This window comes from Pseudophryne corroboree (assembly GCF_028390025.1).
Source record: "Pseudophryne corroboree isolate aPseCor3 chromosome 3 unlocalized genomic scaffold, aPseCor3.hap2 SUPER_3_unloc_30, whole genome shotgun sequence".
Classification (NCBI taxonomy): domain Eukaryota; kingdom Metazoa; phylum Chordata; class Amphibia; order Anura; family Myobatrachidae; genus Pseudophryne; species Pseudophryne corroboree.
The window spans coordinates 1496923-1519164 of record NW_026967520.1 but is presented as its reverse complement, the minus strand read 5'-3'; the positions used below and the strand labels follow the sequence as shown (position 1 = coordinate 1519164).

Below are 22242 nucleotides of genomic sequence, written 5' to 3'. Positions count from 1 at the left end.
CTTAGGGTTCGCCAATTATTATAGAAAATTTATACGAGACTTTTCCACCATTGTGGCGCCTATCACTGCATTAACCAAGAAAGGTGCTAATCCGTCCAAGTGGTCCGAGGAAGCTACACAGGCCTTTCACCTTCTGAAGCAACGGTTCATCTCTGCACCAGTTCTGAAACAGCCCGACACCGACTCTCCTTTTATCTTAGAGGTAGACGCCTCCTCCGTTGGAGTAGGAGCAGTGTTATCCCAGAGGGCCAAAGATGGACATCTACATCCTTGCAGTTTCTTCTCCCGGAAGTTCTCTCCAGCTGAGCGCAACTATGCCATTGGTGATCAGGAGTTGCTAGCCATCAAGCTCGCTCTGGAGGAGTGGAGATACCTGTTGGAGGGAGCTTCCCACTCAATCACCATACTCACTGACCACAAAAATCTTTTATATCTCAAAGGCGCACAATGTCTGAATCCTCGTCAGGCCAGATGGGCACTTTTCTTCTCTAGGTTTGACTTTAAACTCCAGTTCTGTCCGGGTTCTCAGAATCGTAAGGCCGATGCTCATGGGAGCAAGAAAATGAGTCCGAGTCTGCAGACAAGCATCCTATTATTAATCTGTTGGCATTCTCCACGGTAGGGATGGACTCTACGCCTCCACCAGGGAAAAGTTTTGTTAAGCCAGTTCTAAGGAAGAAGCTCATGCATTGGGCCCATGCTTCCCGTTTTGCTGGACATACAGGCATTCAGAAAACCCTTGAATTTATTTCTAGGTCCTACTGGTGGCCAACTCTGAAGAAGGACGTTATGGAATTTATTGCCTCCTGCCCAAAGTGTGCCCAACACAAAGTCTCCCGCCAGTCGCCTGCGGGGCAACTGGTTCCATTATCTGTTCCCCGTCGACCATGGACCCATTTGTCGATGGACTTTGTTTCCGATCTACCTATCTGCAACAAGTTTAATACCATCTGGGTGGTAGTTGACCGGTTCACCAAGATGGCACATTTCATTCCTCTCACCGGTCTTCCGTCAGCTTCCAAGTTGGCTCAAGTGTTTATACAAGAGATCTTCCGACTTCACGGTCTTCCTGAAGAGATCATCTCGGATCGTGGAGTACAATTTGTAGCCAAATTTTGGCGAAGTTTGTGTCAAGCCCTCCAAGTCAAGTTAAAGTTTTCCACGGCTTACCATCCTCAGACCAATGGTCAAACCGAGAGGGTGAATCAGGACTTGGAGGCCTTCCTCCGTATATATGTGTCTTCCTCTCAAGATGACTGGGTTCAACTCCTTCCTTGGGCCGAGTTCAGCCACAACAATCAATACCATTCCTCATCTTCTTCTACACCATTCTTCATTAATTATGGATTCCACCCTAAAGTCCCAGAATTCCAACCGCTTCCCGCAACTTCTGTTCCAGCAGTGGATGTCACCTTGCGTCAGTTTTCAAATAACTGGAGGAACGTCCGCGCAGCCCTGCTTAAAGCCTCATTCAGGTATAAGAAGTTTGCCGATAGGAAGCGTAGAGCGGTTCCTGCTCTCAAGGTGGATGATCGTGTGTGGTTGTCCACGAAGAATTTGAGGTTGAGAGTTCCCAGCATGAAATTTGCACCTCGCTACATCGGACCCTTCAAGATTGAACAAGTCATCAATCCTGTTGCCTACAGGTTACAGTTACCATCCTTCTTGAAAATACCCAGGACATTTCATGTTTCTTTGTTGAAACCGCTGATCCTGAATCGGTTTCATTCCGCACTTCCTCCAGCTCCCAAAGTTCAGACTCAACGGGGAGTCGAGTACGAGGTGGCCAAGATTTTGGACTCACGTTTCCGTTACGGTCAGTTACAATACCTCATTGACTGGAAGGGCTATGGTCCTGAAGAACGCTCTTGGACCAATGCCTCAGACGTCCATGCTCCTGCCTTGGTCCGAAATTTCCACGCAAAGTTTCCTTTAAAGCCTAAGAAGTGTCCTGGGGCCACTCCTAAAGGGGGGGGTGCTGTCACGATCCGGGTATCTGGACGCCATTACTTACCCTTCAGATGCCTCCTAAGGCTGGCTCAGCGTTCCAGGACCGGATCCCGCTGTTCCTGAGTTTCCACATGCAGAATGTCAGAGTGGTGATTTCATCAGCCGCGGCCTCCGCTGTGCCCGCGTGGTTAAATGTGCGCTTGTCAGTCTGGCGTCCCCTGTCTCCTGTGGCCGGCGTCGCCATTACTGTTTCAATTCTCACATGGATTACAAACCAAACTTCCCTCCAAGTGTCTGCATGGGCGCAGCCATCTTGGATTTTGTCATCTGATCATTTCCACCAATCTGCTGTCTGTATTGTTGACTTGCATAATTGCCTAGCCAACCCCTTCCTTGCTGCAGGTATAAATAAGCTGTGCCTGAGCAAGGAAGGCGTCAGTGCTTTGGCTGTCTAACCTAGTTCCAGTTTGTCTCTCTCCTGTGGTTGTCTTCCAGGTTCCAGATCCTGTCTCCAGACTTCTGCTACAGAGACCCGCACCAGCATTCCATCTGCGGTGTAGCCTGACTCTCCGATCCATTCTGGACTCACCTGTTTCCAGCTCAAACAATCACCTGCTTCCAGCCCAGCTTCCAGCAGTGTACAGCTTCTCTTAAAGGGCCGGTGTCCTTTTCTGCAGTTTACCACTCTCCACCGGTATTATTATTTCACCGCTCTCAAACTCCAAACTTCATTATTATTTCATCGCTCTCAAGTTTGTTTATTATTTAACTGGTCCCAGCCAGTATCCACTCCGTATCAACAACAGTCTGGTTCCAGCCAGTATCCACAGCAGCCGTTTTATCTTCAGCAGTCCAGCCTTTCCTGGAACACCGGCTGGTACGATCCTGGGTTCTCTCCATTGCTACAGTCAGGCCTGGTAAGGACTTTCCAACTAGAAGATTATAAGAACTGTCTCACACTACCAGTGCCTGTGGCCCTTGCCACCCTGTAGTACCCAGGAATTGTATTTATCCTCTGTTGACTTTTATGTTTCCTTTTACTGCTGCTGTGTTACGGAGTTTGTCATAATAAACATCATTGACTTTTATCCTGGTTGTCGTGGTCACGCCTTCGGGCACTTATTCTACATGTTACTTACATGTCTAGGGGTCTGATACAACCTCCCAGGTTCCGTTACATCTCAGCCCCTACAACTGAGGCTGCCTCCCGTCAGCTCAGGCCCTCAGTTGTGACACCCTGTATAGGAGGATGCCCCAGGTCGCTCCCCCTGTACAGTAGGACAACACATGCCACTCCCCTGTATTTTAATACAGCTCCCCTGAATATTAATACAACATATGCCGCTCCACCTGTATAGTACAATGCCACAGGACACAACACCTGTAATGTCCCGTTTATAGAATTACAGTAACGGCGGGTTCTGCGCCACCTGAATCACGGTAATGGCGGGGACTGCGCCACCTGTATTACGGTAACAGCGGGGACTGCGCCACCTGTATTACGGTAACGGTGGGGTCTGCACCACCTGTATTGCGATAACGGCTGGGTCTTGCGCCACCTGTATTACGGTAACAACGGGGTCTGCGCCACCTGTATTACGATAACGGCGGGGTCTGAGCCACCTGTATTACGGTAACGGCGGGGTCTTGCGCAACCTGTATTACGGCAATGGTGGGGTCTGCGCTACCTCTATTATGGTAACGGTGGGGTCTGCGCCACCTGTATTACGGTAACGGCTGGGTCTTGTGCCACCTGTATTACGGTAACGACGGGGTCTGCGCCACCTGTATTACGGCAACGGCGGGGTCTGCACCACCTGTATTACGGTAACGGCGGGGTCTGAGCCACCAGTATTACGGTAATAGGGGGTCTGCTCTACCTTTATTACGGTAATGGGGGGGTCTGCACCACCTGTATTACGGTATCGGCGGGGTCTGCACCACCTGTATTACAGTAACGGCGGAGTCTGCACCACCTGTATTACGGTAACGGTGGGGTCTGCGCCACCTGTATTACGGTAACGGCTGGGTCTTGTGCCACCTGTATTACGGTAACGGTGGGGTCTGCGCCACCTGTATTACGGTATCGGCGGGGTCTGCACCACCTGTATTACGGTAACGGCGGGGTCTGAGCCACCAGTATTACGGTAATGGGGGGTCTGCGCTACCTTTATTACGGTAATGGGGGGTCTGCGCCACCTGTATTACGGTAACGGCGGGGTCTGCGACACCTGTATTACGGTAACGGCGGGGTCTGAGCCACCTGTATTACGGTAACGGCGGGGTCTTGTGCCACCTGTCTTACAGTAACGGCGGGGTCTGCGCCACCTGTATTACGGTGACGGCGGGGTCTGCGTCCCCTGTATTACGGTAATGGCGGGGTCTGCGCCACCTGTATTACGGTAACGCTGAGGTCTGTGCCACCTGTATTACAGTAAGAGGACACTAGAGTGTCAGCCACCTGTACAGGGATAATGCAGCACCAGAGGCTGCTCCAGCTGCACTATAACAAGGCACCAGAGGCTGCTCCCCTTGTAGTACAGAACCTGACACCAGAGCTGCTCAGCCTATAGAATAATAATAATAATATCATTACCTGCTGCCAGACACAGCAATGGCTGCTCTCTGCTCCTGCTGCCTTGTGGGAATGATAGAAGGAAGGCGGAGCTCAGACCAGGGGAAAATGGCCGCCGCTCCTGACGTCACTACACGGCCAGGGAACCTATTGTTGCTGCCGGACTGGTCTACAAGAAAATGGCCGCCGGCCTCCTGCACTCAGGACATGTATAGTAATAGTCATTACAGAGGGCGGGAGTGTGGGAGGGGAGGAACCAGTCACTAGGAATCAGCTTGTGCCAATCACTCTTTACTTCCGGCCTGTGCGTTCCACCTTACTTCCGGGCTGTGCGTTCCACATACAGGAAGTGAGTTTTCATCGACAGCTGCAGCCTCCCAGTGTCCGTGGAGATCAGGTAATGGCGTCTTACTATACTACTAGCCTGTGGTGTCCTGTTATTATTACTATACAGGGGGAGCAACCTGTGGTGTCCACTCCTGATATTTTTATTATACAGGGGGAGCAGCCTGTAGTGTCCTGTTATTGTTATACGGGGGAGCAGCCTGTGGTGTCCTGTTGTTATACGGGGGAGCAGCCTGTGGTGTCTTGTTATTATTAATATACAGGGGGAGCAGCCTGTGGTGTCCTATTATTGTTATTATACAGTGGGAGCAGCCTGTGGTGTCCTGTTATTGTTATTATACAGTGGGAGCAGCCTGTGGTGTCCTGTTATTGTTATTATACAGGAGGAGCAGCCTGTGGTGTCCTGTTATTATTATTATACAGGCGGAGCGGAGCAGTCTGTGGTTTCATGTTATTATTATACAGGAGGAGCAGCCTGTGGTGTCCTGTTATTATTATTATACAGAAGGAGCAGCCTGTGGTGTCCTGTTATTATACAGGGGGAGCAGCTTGTGGTGTCTTGTTATTATTAATATACAGTGGGAGCAGCCTGTGGTGTCCTGTTATTGTTATTATACAAGGGGAGCAGCCTGTGGTGTCCTGTTATTGTTATTATACAGGAGGAGCAGCCTGTGGTGTCCTGTTATTATTATTATGTCAGCTGCAGAGCATTACTACACCACTGGCAGTGTGACCACTGCAGAGCATTACTCCACCACTGGCAGTGTGACAGCTGCAGAGCATTACTCCACCACTGGCAGTGTGACAGCTGCAGAGCATTACTAATAATTGGGGAATACCAGGTAGGCGCTCTATCCAAATGATGCAACCAAAACATAAAAACAATATAAACAGTAATATAGATCAAAACATATACTAATGGGTGTTACCCTGAGGTATATGATATCTCTGGTATACATGATATACACAATGAGTATACACAAAGGTATCACTGATAAAATCAATGTAAAAGGAAAACGCTGATCCTTCTACATCGGAGACTCTCAGAGGTTTTGTCAGTCTCTTATAGTAAATTAGCAGCGCACAGTGTGAGTGAGAAGAAATCCTCCAGCTCTTGAAAAAGCTGCCCGGTGTGCGGAGAAACGCGTTGAGGGCACAGAGAGAGGGATCGCTGATACTTGTAGTGCCCACAGAAGAAGATACAACCTCCAATAGCTGATGGTTCACCAATTGCCGGCAAATATGAAATGAACATCGTGGAGAGACTGCACCATGTGTTCCTCCCTATTCCGGGTAAGTCCAGACACTGTGCTGCTGATACAAACCTCACCCGTGCTGGGAGTACGAGACAGCGGCTCTGCGCATCCACATTGCACCGCACGACAGGGAACAGCTCATAGCAGACCGCGCCGCCCGCAGCTTCTTCACCCGGGCAAAGGGTGATACGGAGCGGGTCTGCAGTATCAACTTTGTGTCGCAAGGACTACCAACACTGGTGCAGTGACTACTGACCACCATCACATCTATACACATGTAACTCACTTTGTTGTTACACCGGAACTAAGCGGATGGACAATTACCATATAAAGGTCACTCTGGTTCAGGACACATTCCTGTATGGACCATATCAGCTGGAGGATTTCTTCTCACTCACACTGTGGCTGCTAATTTACTATAAGAGACTGACAAATCCTCTGAGAGTCTCCTATGTAGAAGGATCAGCGTTTTCCTTTTACATTGATTTTATCAGTGATACCTTTGTGTATACTCATTGTGTATATCATTTATACCAGAGATATCATATACCTCAGGGTAACACCCATTAGTATATGTTTTGGTCTATATTACTGTTTATATTGTTTTTATTTTCTTGTGTGTAATAAACAGTGTTTTTAATTATGTTATGGCTGCATCATTTAGATAGAGCGCCTACCTGCTATTCCCCACATTTGTCTCTGTTTGAGGAGGCCGGCTACCCCTCTCCAGGTGGCTGCTAATCCTAAGGTGTATACCATCACAGACCTGCCCAGCGCCAACAGACCTTGTGTTTTCATGCTGTGTGCGCTGCCAACATCTGCACCCATGCAGCAAGTAGGGGAGGGCAGCATCTAGAAGCAGGCACAGAGCGGCACTTACTCCTCCAGGGGGCTCGCAGCAGCTCATCCTTCCTAGGCTGCAGAGGGTGTGGGTAGGAGGCAGGGGGCTGCGGGTCTAGCATGGCAGGAGCCTCTGGTATGGGAGGGCTGGGTTATAGCCTGCAGGCAGCTGGCACTGTACCCCGCTCGTGGCTGCTGCTGCTGATCCCGTCCGAGCCCCATCTCATGTTACTCCATGCGGCTGCTCCCCTTTCTGTCTCCTGCCGCCTTTCCCCTGTCTGTCTCCGGCTGCCTTTCCCCTGTCTGTCTCCGGCTGCCTTTCCCCTATCTGTGTCTTGCTGCCTTTCCCTGTCTGTCTCCTGCCGCCTTTCCCTGTCTGTCTCCGGCCGCCTTTCCCCTGTCTGTCTCCGGCCGCCTTTCCCCTGTCTGTCTCTGGCCGCCTTTCCCCTGTCTGTCTCTGGCCGCCTTTCCCCTGTCTGTCTCCGGCCGCCTTTCCCCTGTCTGTCTCCGGCCGCCTTTCCCCTGTCTGTCTCCGGCTGCCTTTCCCCTGTCTGTCTCTGGCTGCCTTTCCCCTGCCTGTCTCCTGCCTCCTTTCCCGTGCATGTCTCCTGCCACCACCCACCCTACAGCCTCATGCCAGTTTACTGCCACCCCCACCCTGCCGCCCCCCCCTGCCTGTCTCCAGCCGCCTTCCCCCTGCCTGTCTCCAGCCGCCTTCCCCCTACCTGTCTCCTGCCACCCCTTGACTGTCTCCGGCCGACATTCCCTTGCCTGTCTCCTGCCGCCTTTCTCCTGCAACCTTTCCCCTGCTTGGCTCCTGCCGCTTTTCCAGGAGACCCTGTCCCTTCACAGTGTACTGAACATCAGCTAATTGTGACTCCACCCACAATAGCGCTACACTCTAGATCAGGCCCACTATGCAGTACAGCCTTATGGGGCTGGGTCACAGGAACCTCGGAGACACTGACCAGGACTCTATGGCTGTGGGGAAATAGGAGACTTAATGACCACTCTATTCCATATTTACTATGTTACATGTGCAATATGTTTTATGTATTATATTTATTCCAAAGAACTCCAGCTGTGAGGAACGGAGTCTTTATTACACATCACACCTTCTGTATTCTCTCTAATTCATCAAGGATGGACAAAGACAGGAGTCACAGGACTGAGAGGATAATAAATATCACCCTGGAGATCATTTACCTGCTGACTGGGGAGGTGAGTGGATCTGGGAGCGTCACAGTGAACTCAAATCTATAGTAATAATACAGGGACATGACTGGGGAGGTGAGAGGATCTGGGAGTGTCACAGTGAAATCACTAATATCTATAGTAATAATACAGGGACATGACTGGGGAGGCGAGAGGATCTGGGAGTGTCACAGTGACATCACTTTTATATCTATAGTAATAATAAAGGACATGACTGGGTAGGTGAGGGTAATGACATCACTTATATCTATAGTAATAATACAGGGACATGACTGGGGAGGTGAGAGGATCTGGGAACATCACTGTGACCTTTTATCTATAGCAATAATACAGGGACATGACTGGGGAGGTGAGTGTATCTGGGAGCATCACAGTGAACTCATATCTATAGTAATAATACAGGGACATGCCTGGGGAGGTGAGAGGATCTGGGAGTGTCACAGTAACATCACTTATGTCTATAGTAATACAGGGACATGACTGGGGAGGTGAGAGGATCTGGGAGTGTCACAGTGACATCACTTATATCTATAGTAATAATACAGGGACATGACTAGGGAGGTGACAGGATCTGGGAGCATCACTGTGACCTTATATTTCTAGTAATAATACCGGGACATGACTGGGTAGGTGAGAGGATCTGGGAGCATCATTGTGATCTTATAGCTATAGTAATAATACAGGGACATGACTGGGGAGGTGAGGGGATCTGGAAGCATCACTGTGACATCACTTATGTCTATAGTAATAATACAGGTATATGACTGGGGAGGTGAGGGGATCTGGGAGTGTCACATTGACATCACTTATATCTATAGTAATAATAAAGGGACATGACTGTGGAGGTGAGTGAATCTGGGAGCACCACTGTGACCTTATATCTATATTAATAATACGTATATGACTAGAGAGGTGAGTGGATCTGGGAGTGTCACAGTGACATCACTAATATCTATAGCAATACAGGGACATGACTGGGGAGGTGAGGGGATCTAGGAGACGCACAGTGACGTGACATATATAGTAATAATACAGGGACATGACTGGGGAGGTGAGGGGATCTGGGAGTGTCACTGTGACATCACTTATATCTAAACTAATAATACAGGGACATGACTGGGAAGGTGAGGAGATCTGGGAGCGTCACTGTGACATCACATATCTATCGTACTAATACAGGGACATGACTGGGGAGGTGAGGGGATCTGGGAGCGTCACAGTGACATCACTAATATCTGTAGTCATAATAGAGGGACGTGACTTGGGAGGTGAGGGAATCTGGGAGTGTCTCAGTGACCTAACTTATATCTATAGTAATAATACAGGGACATGACTGGGGAGGGTGAGGGGATCTGGGAGTGTCATAGTGACACACATCTATAGTAATAATACAGGGACATGACTGGGGAGTTGAGGGGATCTGGGATTGTCACTGTGACATCACTTATATCTCCTATATATTTGTCTTAATCTGTGACTCTGTGCTGTAACGCTGGGCGGAGTTACAGTGGTGGGTGGAGTTATTCAAATGAGTCACAGAACTGGGCAAATCTATAGGAGAGCAGCAGCAGAAGCAGATGGTATGGGCATGTCACAGGCAGGGGTGCATACCTCCCAGCTTTCTTCAGACAGGAGGGACACACACACACGCACACACACACACACAAAACACCACACACACACACACACACAAAACACCACACGGCGAAAAGGGGGCGTGGTCAACGAAAGGGGCGTGGCTTCACGGGAGGGTCCCTGTTTTCGTCAGTGAGGGGGCATGCCCAGCGCTCTGTGAGCTGCTGGCATGCCCCCAGGGGCAGATTATGAGTCTGGGGGGCCCAGGGCACTTAAGACAAGGGGCCCTATCTCATTGCTGAGCCTGCTGTGGGATTGGGGCGTGGCCTAATCACGCCCACGAAGCCACGCCCCCTTATGCAAATTCCAGGCTTTTTTTTAATGGGATTTTGGCCCCTCAGCTAGAGGTAAATCCAGAGGAGGTGGTCGCTCCCCCCTACACACCCGCACAGGCAGAAGAAAGCAGGGAGACTGCTGCCTCCCTGCAACACCACAGACCTGCCGACACGCAGCAGCCTCCCTCCAACACCACAGACCTGCCGACACGTAGCAGCCTCCCTCCAACACCACAGACCTGCCGACACGCAGCAGCCTCCCTCCAACACCACAGACCTGCCGACACGCAGCAGCCTCCCTCCAACACCACAGACCTGCCGACACGCAGCAGCCTCCCTCCAACACCACAGACCTGCCGACACGCAGCAGCCTCCCTCCAACACCACTGACCTGCCGACACGCAGCAGCCTCCCTGCACCACCACAGACCTGCCGACATGCAGCAGCCTCCATGCACCACCACAGACATGCCGACACGCAGCAGCCTCCCTGCACCACCACATACCTGCCGACACGCAGCTGCCTCCCTGTAACACCACAGACCTGTTAAGGGGGCGTAGCCCCTTGCGACGGTGTGAAGAGCGCCCGTAGGGCGCGATGAAGCACCTAGTCTATTGTAATAATATGAGAACATGACTGGGGAGGTGAGGGGATCTGGGAGCGTCACTGTGAAGTCACATATCTATAGTAATAATACAGAGACATGACTGGGGAGGTGAGGGGATCTGGGAGAGGCGCAATGATGTCACATATCTATAGTAATAATACAAGGACATGACTGGGGAGGTAAGGTGACCTGGGAGTGGCACAGTGATGTCACTTTTATCTATTGTAATAATACAGAGATGTGACTGGGGAGGTGAGAGGATCTGGGAGCGTCACAGTGACGTCACTCATATCTATAGTAATAATACAGGGACATGACTGGGGAGGTGAGATCTTGGAGCGTCACAATGACCTCACTTATATCTGTAGCAATAATACAGAGATGTGACTGGGAGGGGCGAGGGGATCTCTGAGTGTCACAGTAATGTCACTTTTATCTTTAGTTATAATACAGGGATATGACTGGGGAGGTGAGGGAATCTGTGAGTGTCACAGTGACATCACTTATATCAATAGCAATAATACAGGGACATGACTGGGGAGGTTAGCGGATCTGGGAGCTATACAGTGACATGACTTTTATCTATATTAGTAATACAGGGACATGACTGAGAAGGTGTGGGGATCCGAGAGCATTACAGTGACGTCACTAATATCCATAGTCATAATACAGGGACATGACTGGGGAGGTGAGATGATTTAGAAGCGTCACTGTGAAGTCACTTATATCTATAGTAATAATACAGGGACATTAATGGGGAGGTGAGGGAGTATAGTAGCATAACTAACATCACTTATTTTTAGTAATACAGGGACATGACTGGGGAGGTGAGGGGATCTGGGAGAGTCACTGTGACATCACTTATATCTATAGTAATAATACAGGGACATGACTGGGGAGGTGAGGGGGATCTGGGAGCGTCACTGTGACTCACATCTATAGTAATAATACAGGGACATGACTGGGGAGTTGAGGGGATCTGGGATTGTCACTGTGACACCAATTATATCTATTGTAATACGAGAACATGACTGGGAAGGTGAGGGGATCTGGGAGCGTCACTGTGAAGTCACATATCTTTAGTAATAATACAGGGACATGACTGGGGAGGTGAGGGGATCTGGGAGAGGCGCAATTATGTCACATATCTATAGTAATAATACAAGGACATGACTGGGGAGGTAAGGTGATCTGGGTGTGGCACAGTGATGTCACTTATATCTATAGCAATAATACAGGGAGATGACTGGGGAGGTGAGGGAATCTGGGAGTTTCACAGTGACTTCACTTATATCTATAGTAATAATACAGGGACATGACTGGGGAGGTGAGGGAATCTGGGAGTTTCACAGTGACTTCACATATCTATAGTAATAATACAGGGACATGACTGGGGAGGTGAGGGGATCTGGGAGTGTCACAGTGACGTCACTCATATCTATAGTAATACAGGGACATGACTGGGGAGGTGGGGGGATCTGGAAGCATCACTGTGAAGTCACATATCTATAGTAATAATACAATGACATGACTGGGGAGGTGAGGGGATCTGGGAGCGTCACAATGACCTCACTTATATCTGTAGCAATAATACAGAGATGTGACTTGGTGGGGTGAGGGGATCTGGGAGCGTCACAGTAATGTCACTTTTATCTATAGTAATAATACAGGGATATGACTGGGGTGGTGAGGGAATCTGTGAGTGTCAAAGTGACATCACTTCTATCAATAGTAATAATACAGGGACATGACTGGGGAGGTGAGGGGATCTGGGAGCGTCAATGTGACATCACATATCTATAGTAATTATACAGGGCCATGACTGGGGAGGTTAGCGGATCTGGGAGCTATACAGTGACATTGCTTTTATCTATAGTAGTAATACAGGGACATGACTGAGAAGGTGAGGGGATCCGAGAGCATTACAGTGACGTCACTAATATCTATAGTCATAATACAGGGACATGACTGGGGAGGTGAAGGGATTTTGGAGCTTCATAGTGACGTCACTCATATCTATAGAAATAATACAGGGACATGACTGGGGAGGTGAGATGATTTAGAAGCATCACTGTGAAGTCACTTATACCTATAGTAATAATAAAGGGACATGCCTGGGGAGGTGAGGGGGGGGGGGTCTGGGAGTGTATATATTGATATTTGATGTCTCCTCCCTTACTCAGGATTACACAGTAGTGAAGAAGACATCCAATGAGTGTGAGATACTCAACAGCCATCCCTGTGTGTCAGGAGGTCTGAGTAGAACCCAGAGCCACATCCCAGTGCCTCCACCTGACTCACTAATACATGAGAGACCCAATGACCAAAAGATCCTGGAACTCACCAACAAGATCATTCAGCTGCTGACTGGAGAGGTGACTGCTGGGAATGGGGCATTATGCAGTAACACCAGGAATGTGTCTGGGTGATGACTGGAGAGGTGACTGCTGGGAATGGGGCATTATACAGTAACACCAGGGGATGTGTCTGGGTGATGACTGGAGAGGTGACTGCTGGGAATGGGACATTATACAGTAACACCGGGGGATGTGTCTGGGTGATGACTGGAGAGGTGACTGCTGGGAATGGGACATTATACAGTAACACCAGGGGATGTGTCTGGGTGATGACTGGAGAGATGACTGCTGGGAATGGGGCATTTTTCAGTAACACCAGGGGATGTGTCTGGGTGATGACTGGAGAGGTGACTCCTGGGAATGGTACCTTATACAGTAACACCAGAGGACGTGTCTGGGTGATGACTGTATCACTCTGTGTCAGGTTCCTATAAGGTGTCATGATGTCACTGTCTATGTCTCCATGCAGGAGGGGGAGTATATAGAGGAACACAGGGGTCTGTACAAGGACGTGATGATGGAGAATCACCGGCCCCTCACATCTCTGGATAAGAGGAGACTGTCATGTATTGTACAGGGGAGAGCAGGTATGGGGGCCCCCTATATACACACATCATCTGATAATCACATATATACACTGTACTCAGTCACTGTGTGTCTCCTACAGAAGGACCCAGTAACCGAGATATCTCAGAGAGATGTCCCCGTCCTCTGTATACCCAGGACTGTACAGAGGAGTATCACAGGATCCCACAGGAGGATCAGGTAGGTGGGCTATAGGGTCTCCCCAATAAACCAAAGTGACTGTCACTATATTTGTGTAGAGGAGCTGTGTGTCATTATATTTGTCTTGTTTACATAGGGTGAAGCCCAATTAAATAATATTAAAATCAAAGATACAGAGGGAGAAGAAGAGACGTATGTGACTGATTTAAAGGCAGAAGATATAGAGGGAGAAGAAGAGACGTATGTGACTGATATAAAGGCAAAAGACATAGATGGAGAAGAAGAGACATATGTGACTGATATAAAGGCAGAAGATATAGAGGGAGAAGAAGAGACGTATGTGACTGATATAAAGGCAGAAGATATAGAGGGAGAAGAAGAGACGTATGTGACTGATATAAAGGCAGAAGATATAGAGGGAGAAGAAGAGACGTATGTGACTGATATAAAGGCAGAAGATATAGATGGAGAAGAAGAGACGTATGTGACTGATATGAAAGCAGAAGATATAGATGGAGAAGAAGAGACGTATGTGACTGATATGAAGGCAGAAGATACAGAGGGAGAAGAAGAGACGTATGTGACTGATATAAAGGCAGAAGATATAGAAGGAGAAGAGATGTACGTGACTGATATGAAGGCAGAAGATACAGAGGGAGAAGAAGAGACATATGTGACTGATATAGAGACAGAAGATACAGAGGTAGAAGAAGAGACGTATGTGAGGGGTGATCAGCAGTGTAAGGAGGAGGAGATCCCTACAGATATCAGCACAGGTGAGTAATAAACACTTATTATAGAAGAGAGTCACATATTCTCCTTCCTCAGTCACTACATCAATCTCTTATCCTACACCCTCCTCTGTCAGTACAAATTAATGAGGAATTTGTTTTTTCCCAGTATGGAGTCAGGAGCCATCACCTCTATAATACTCCTGCTCTCACCCTCACATCATGTCACTGTGTGTTACCATCCCAGAGATCTGACCAGTCTCTTCCCCACACTCTCTAGGGTATATTGTACATCAGGAGCCATCAGCCCCTATTATACTCCAGCTCTCCGCCTCACATCATGTCACTGTGTGTTAGGTGTATCATACATCAGGAGCCATCAGCCCCTATTATACTCCTGCTCTCCCCCTCACATCATGTCACTGTGTGTTACCAGCCCAGAGATCTGACCAGTCTCCTCCCCACACTCTCTGGTATATCTCATACATCAGGAGCCATCAGCCCCTATTATACTTCTGCTCTCCCACTCACATCATGTCACTGTGTGTTACCAGCCCAGAGATCTGACCAGTCTCCTCCCCACACTCTCTGGTGTATCTCATACATCAGGAGCCATCAGCCCCTATTATACTCCTGCTCTCCTTCTCACATCATGTCACTGTGTTATACCAGCCCAGAGATCTGACCAGTCTCCTCCCCACACTCAAAATTGGGCGCTAATGTTTAAATCAAATGCTAGCTGCACGTTCCTGGGGCCTGGTTCGTAAGCCACCAATTGATTATAACAAGACAAAACGAATTGGAACAGCGCTTAGCATTTAATTAAAGCTTTTTTTTAATATTATTTTACTATAAAATTGAATAAAAATAAAAATAAAAGAATTATATAATTTATACAATTACCGGCCGGATTTCTTGTTTTTAGCAATCAATACATGACACAATTAATATATATAAAATACATAACTGTTGTACACAGCGAGAAAATTCCTCCTGAAGATATATATTTTTGTGCACAACAGGATATACTCCACTAATTAAGAGAAAAACTACTTTAATGACAGTTATGACTTGGCAGGCGTCCCTGCACTTATGATTTGCCCAATACTGTCCGTTTGGTTTAAGGAAAAGGATTTGGAAAGATATTGTCCACTTTGTCCTTCCTTTAAACAGCAGAATATAAAGGCAGTCTCTGTGTAAAATGTGGGGGAGTTCAAATAACGGACTGTCCATGTATCAGCATAACGACATATCTCACAGCTATTTGTATTAAGCTGAAATTAAGATACTCTCTTCAGCTTAATACAAATAGCTGTGAGATATGTCGTTATGCTGATACATGGACAGTCCGTTATTTGAACTCCCCCACATTTTACACAGAGACTGCCTTTATATTCTGCTGTTTAAAGGAAGGACAAAGTGGACAATATCTTTCCAAACATTGTGCTGCCATCTGCATTTTCAGGACAGCCTGGAACGATTTGGTAATTAAGGAGGTAATTTACCAAATCCTTTTCCTTAAACCAAACGGACAGTATTGGGCAAATCATAAGTGCAGGGACGCCTGCCAAGTCATAACTGTCATTAAAGTAGTTTTTCTCTTAATTAGTGGAGTATATCCTGTTGTGCACAAAAATATATATCTTCAGGAGGAATTTTCTCGCTGTGTACAACAGTTATGTATTTTATATATATTAATTGTGTCATGTATTGATTGCTAAAAACAAGAAATCTGGCCGGTAATTGTATAAATTATATAATTCTTTTATTTTTATTTTTATTCAATTTTATAGTAAAATAATATAAAAAAAAGCTTTAATTAAATGCTAAGCGCTGTTTCAATTCGTTTTGTCCTCCCCACACTCTCTGGTGTATCTCATACATCAGGAGCCTTCAACCACTATTATACTCCTGCTCTCTCCTTCACATCATGTCACTGTGTTACCAGCCCAGAGATCTGACCAGTCTCCTCCCAACACTCTCTGGTCTAACCCTCCCTCCCCCACAGCCTAACCCTCCCTGGGGGATGCCTAACCCCCCCTACACGCTGCCTAACCATTCCTCCCCCACAGCCTGTTCCTATCCCTACCCAGCGGTGCTAACCCTTCTCCCTGAAGCCTAACCCTAACTCTCCCTCCCCCACAACCGAACCCGCCCTCCCCCATAGCATAACCCTCCCCGGGGGGTGCCTAACCCCCCCTATCCGCAGCCTATCTCCCTCACAGCCTAACCCTCCCCTGGGGATGCCTAACACCCCCTACCTGCAGCCTAATCCTCCCTCCCCAACAGCCTGTCCCTAACCCTCCCCAGTGGTACTAACCCTTCTTCCTGCAGCCTAAACCTAGCCCTCCCTCCCCCACAACCTGTCCCTAACCCTCCCCAGTGGTGCTAAGCCTTACCCTTCTCTCTGCAGCCTAACCCTCCCTCCCCCACAGCCTAGCCCCCCCACCCTAGCAGCCTAACCCTATCCCTCTCTGGGGATGCCTAACTCTAAATCCCCACCTACCCACAGCCTAACCCTAACCATCTCACCCCTGCAGCCAAAAGCACCTCCAAGTCAGGTGACCAGAATACAGCCTGTGGCTTCAGCAGCATTGCTAGGCTGCGGCAGTAAACGCTGCCCGGAGTAAGCGTAGCCAGCGGCTTTAGGGCAGTAGGAGTGGGGTGACTTAATGGATTGGGTCTTGGTCCCAGCGGCGGCTGAGAGCTCTCAGGTAGGGTAGATAAATAGCCACTTAGTGAGGAGAGCTCCAGAAAGCACGTCTGGATGGACCACACCCCTATTATTTATTATTTTATATACTAACAGGGGTGACAGGTGTGGTACATCCCTGCAAAGGCAGATCCAATCTCTTTCTCATCAGACTCTGCTGTCTTCCCTGCACTCTCACTCAGATGTTCACTGCTGCCAGTAGCACACGTATGAGAAGCAGAAGTATGGCGGCAGCTGTATAGATTCTGATATGTAATTCTCTGTATCATACTTACCATACACACATCGTCCTTATTACTATTGAGAGAATAGAGGTAAGACACTGATGATGGGGTGTAACAGTGTATTATAACCTAGCAGATGATGATGATGATTACAGGGTATTATATGGTGTATTGCATGTAAAGTACCTTGTTCCACACCTACTCTGCTGTAGCAATATACCTTATATAAGGGTGAGTAACACATGTTCAGGCTTACCAGCATATGAGCACACACATAAAGGAATACTACCTTACTAATGCTTCCAGGAGTAACGTTAGGAGACATTTCTCTGATCCATCAGCTCATATGACTGATGTTATTGTTCATCTAGAATCTCCAATTCATACGATATGTTCCCCATCCATTGTTTTATATTGGTGCTGACATAGGACTTGGCAAGTGACTACATCTCCATTTATACTTCATGGTTAGTTACCAGTACAAGAGAGAGGTATATCTAAGTCTTATTATAATATTATATTTGTTATTGTGAGTATTCTCAGGAGGGTGGACACAATGATAGTCTGAGACACAATATTATAAAGCATTCATTAAAAGTTATGTTTTATTATACACACACATTTACAATTAAGTGTCTCAGAGAGTCGTCTTTTCCTATTGTTTACAAGATTAATATTGTTACAGAAAATGTCACATTTCCATAATGTACTTTATTACCAGCAGATGGACACACAAGCAGGAATATCTCAGAAGGACATCTAATGTTATCCCCGGATTGTGACATAAATGATAATGACAGTAGACAGGATTCTCCAGGAGATAACCCCATTACCCCAATTATACATCCAGCTCGATCAGCTGGTCCCTCTGATCCTGGGAAATGTTCTCCTGATCACTCTGATATTGGTGCATCTGTTACAGCTCTGACAGTAGATACAGTGTTTCCATGTTCTATAGATGCCAAATGTTTTACACAGAACACAAAGCTTATTACCCATCAGGCAGCTAAGGCAGGTGAGAAGCCATTTCCATGTTCTGAGTGTGGGAAATGTTTTGCACGGAAATCGCATCTTGTTATACATCAGAGAAGTCATACAGGTGAGAGGCCATATTCTTGCTCTGAGTGTGGGAAATGTTTTTCCCAGAAATCACATCTTGTTCTACATCAGAGAAGTCACACAGATGAGAGGCCGTTTTCTTGCTCTGAGTGTGGGAAATGTTTTTCCCAGAAATCACATCTTGTTCTACATCAGAGAAGTCACACAGATGAGAGGCCGTTTTCTTGCTCTGAGTGTGGGAAATGTTTTAGATGGAAATCACAACTTGTTACACATCACAGAAGTCACACAGGTGAGAAGCCATTTTCTTGCTCTGAGTGTGGGAAACATTGTTTAAATAAATCACATCTTGTTATACATCAGAGAAGTCACATAGGTGAGAAGCCATTTTCTTGCTCTGAATGCGGGAAATGTTTTTCCCAGAAATCATATCTTGTTATACATCAGAGAAGTCACACAGGTGAGAAGCCATTTTCTTGCTCCGAGTGTGGGAAATGTTTTAGATGGAAATCACAACTTGTTACACATCACAGAAGTCACACAGGTGAGAAGCCATTTTCTTGCTCTGAGTGTGGGAAACATTGTTTAAATAAATCACATCTTGTTATACATCAGAGAAGTCACACAGGTGAGAAGCCATTTTCTTGCTCTGAATGCGGTAAATGTTTTTCCCAGAATTCACCACTTGTTACACATCAGCGAAGTCACACAGGTGAGAAGCCATTTTCTTGCTCTGAGTGCGGGAAATATTTTTCCCAGAAATCATATCTTGTTATACATCAGGGAAGTCACACAGGTGAGAAGCCATTTTCTTGCTCTGAGTGTGGGAAATGTTTTAGATGGAAATCACAACTTGTTACACATCACAGAAGTCACACAGGTGAGAAGCCATTTTCTTGCTCTGAGTGTGGGAAACATTGTTTAAATAAATCACAACTTGTTATACATCAGAGAAGTCACACAGGTGAGAAGCCATTTTCTTGCTCTGAATGCGGGAAATGTTTTTCCCAGAAATCACCACTTGTTACACATCAGCGAAGTCACACAGGTGAGAAGCCATTTTCTTGCCCTGAGTGTGGGAAACGTTTTACACGGAAATTATATCTTGTTAGACATCAGAACTCACACAAGTGAGAATATATTTCCATGTTCTGAGTGTGGGAAATGTTCTGCACACAAATCAGATCTTAGAAACCATGAGAGAAGTTGCACAGGTGAGAAGCCATTTTCTTGCTCTTAGTGCGGGAAATGTTTTACATAGAAATCACAACTTGTTACACATCACAGAAGTCACACAGGTGAGAAGCCATTTCCATACTCTGAGAAATAAATCGGCACTTGTTGCACACATTAGACATCACTCAGGTGAGGAACCATTTTAATCTTCTGGAGTATACTCCTCATTGCCATGCATTGTTCTTCAAAGTTCTTATCCTATCTCCTATGCTTTTTGCAATATACATGTTACCACTGGGTGAAATAATCAGGTGTCATGCCCTCATCTACCACTGCTATGCAGATGACCTGTCTTTTGATCCAGGTACTGAGAAACCAGTACCAATCCTAAATGGTTGTCTAGCTGAGCTCCAGGTGTGGGTGATGCCAGTTGGCTGTGACTCAGTCCTGGTGAAACAGGTCCTTATGATAGAAGCTCACCAATAAACGGCAGGGCTACAACTCAGCTTTACTACCAACCAGACGCCACATAACACCCATTCTCTGTTCCCTCCACCGGCTGCCTGTAAGATGGTGACTGTTACATAATCTTACTGACTCTCCCAGCCCTACATGACCAGGGTCCAAGGTACCAGAAGCAGCTTCTGACTCCTTACTGTCCTACTTGCTTCCATCTGCAGATGGACTGTTACCAGCAATACCAAGAAACCCCAAGCAGTGCTGAGATGTCAGAGGGGAGACAGGGTGGGTGGCACTATTGCTGTATCGGTGGCACTGTCTGGGTAATATTATCCCCAAGCAGAGCTGAGGGGGTACTCAGGGTGGCTGGCAGTAGTGGGGACTGCAGGAGGCAGTGTATGTGTGAGAATCTTGTCCTCAAGCAGAGTTAAGGTGTCAGAGGGGGAGACAAGGTGGTGAAAGTAGTGGAAAGGAGACAGGGCGGATGGCAGTAGTGAGCGGAGACAGGGTGGGTGGCAGTAGTTGGGGGAGACAGGGTGGTGGCAGTAGTGGGGGGAGACAGGGTGAGTGGCAGTAGTGGAAGGAGACAGGGCGGTGACAGTAGTGGGGGAGACAGGGCAGTGGCAGTAGTGGGGGGAGAGGGTGGGTAGCAGTGTGGGGGAGGCAGGGCGAATGGCATTAGTGGAGGGAGGCAGGGCGGTGGCAGTAGTGGGTGTAGACAGGGCGGTGGCAGTAGTGTGGGGGGAGATGGTGGGTAGCAGTAGTGGGGGAGACAGAGCAGTGGCAGTAGTGGGGAAAGACAAGGCGGTGGCAGTAGTGTGGGGGAGTCAGAGCGGTAGCAGTAGTGGGGGGAGACAGGGTGGGTAGCAGTAGTGGGGGAGACAGGGCGGTGGCAGTAGTGGGGGAAGACAGGGCGGTGGCAGTAGTGGGGGGAGACAGGGTGGGTAGCAGTAGTGGGGGAAGACAGGGCGGTGGCAGTAGTGGGGAAATACAGGGTGGGTAGCAGTAGTGGGGGGAGACAGGGCGAGTGGCATTTGTAGAGGAAGGCAGGGTGGTGGTAGTAGTGGGGGAAGACAAGGCGGTGGCAGTAGTGGAAGGAGACAGGGCGGTGACAGTAGTGGGGGAGACAGGGCAGTGGCAGTAGTGGGGGGAGAGGGTGGGTAGCAGTGTGGGGGAGGCAGGGCGAATGGCATTAGTGGAGGGAGGCAGGGCGGTGGCAGTAGTGGGTGTAGACAGGGCGGTGGCAGTAGTGTGGGGGGAGATGGTGGGTAGCAGTAGTGGGGGAGACAGAGCAGTGGCAGTAGTGGGGGAAGACAAGGCGGTGGCAGTAGTGTGGGGGAGTCAGAGCGGTAGCAGTAGTGGGGGGAGACAGGGTGGGTAGCAGTAGTGGGGGAGACAGGGCGGTGGCAGTAGTGGGGGAAGACAGGGCGGTGGCAGTAGTGGGGGGAGACAGGGTGGGTAGCAGTAGTGGGGGAAGACAGGGCGGTGGCAGTAGTGGGGAAATACAGGGTGGGTAGCAGTAGTGGGGGGAGACAGGGCGAGTGGCATTTGTGGAGGAAGGCAGGGTGGTGGTAGTAGTGGGGGAAGACAAGGCGGTGGCAGTAATGGGGGAGACAGGGCAGGTGGCAGTGGTGGGGGAGACACGTGGTGGATGGCAGTAGTGGGGGGGGAGACAGGATGGGTGGGAATAGGTGTTTAAACAAGATGGGTAGCAGTAGTGGGGGGAGACAGGGCAGTGGTAGTAGTGGGGGTAGGCGGGGTGGGTGGCAGTAGTGGGGGGAGACAGGGCGGGTGGCAGTAGTGGGGGTAGACAGGGCAGGTGACAGTAGTTGGAGGAGACAGGGCAGTGGCAGTAGTGGGGGGTGACTGGGCGGATGGTCGCAGTACAGTACCAGGGGCTGCTGGAGACAGTAACGAGGTGTATGGGTCCTGCACAGAACCAGTTGATAATTAGACTTGATGATTATGCTTCCTTATTTCTAATTAATCCCTTGTATGTGTTACTGTTATTTGCTGTGTCAGCCTTTATGTGTGTTCTGTGTAATAATCCTGAAAGTAGTGCTGCTACCGATCTCATATCATTTGTAGTAACTTGGAAA

The 22242-nt window shown here is 48.3% G+C and overlaps 1 protein-coding gene across 3 annotated transcripts; it reads left to right on the top strand.

Annotated features, from left to right (window-relative positions):
• The first annotated feature begins 4833 nt into the window (after positions 1-4833).
• LOC134984034 (zinc finger protein ZFP2-like) lies at positions 4834-20744 on the top strand. Of its 3 annotated transcripts, XM_063949679.1 has the most exons (7): positions 4834-4922; positions 8109-8187; positions 12882-13073; positions 13525-13642; positions 13723-13820; positions 13918-14557; positions 18171-20744. In XM_063949679.1, exons 2-7 carry the CDS (start codon positions 8110-8112, stop codon positions 19640-19642), a joined length of 2598 nt encoding a protein of 865 aa, XP_063805749.1. In that variant the 5' UTR covers positions 4834-4922; position 8109; the 3' UTR covers positions 19643-20744. The 3 variants fall into 3 exon arrangements, with proteins under 3 accessions (XP_063805749.1, XP_063805747.1, XP_063805748.1); XM_063949677.1 differs by lacking the exon at positions 4834-4922 and having other exon boundaries at positions 7782-8187; XM_063949678.1 differs by lacking the exon at positions 4834-4922 and having other exon boundaries at positions 7783-8187; positions 18174-20744.
• Positions 20745-22242: the final 1498 nt, after the last annotated feature.

Coding starts and splice junctions, on each gene's coding strand:
- LOC134984034 (XM_063949677.1), top strand. CDS start 8,002: ATGTGCAATATGTTTTATGTATTATATTTATTCCAAAGAACTCCAGCT. Junction 13,074..13,524: donor TTCAGCTGCTGACTGGAGAG/GTGACTGCTGGG, acceptor GTCTCCATGCAG/GAGGGGGAGTATATAGAGGA. Junction 13,821..13,917: donor GGATCCCACAGGAGGATCAG/GTAGGTGGGCTA, acceptor TTGTTTACATAG/GGTGAAGCCCAATTAAATAA.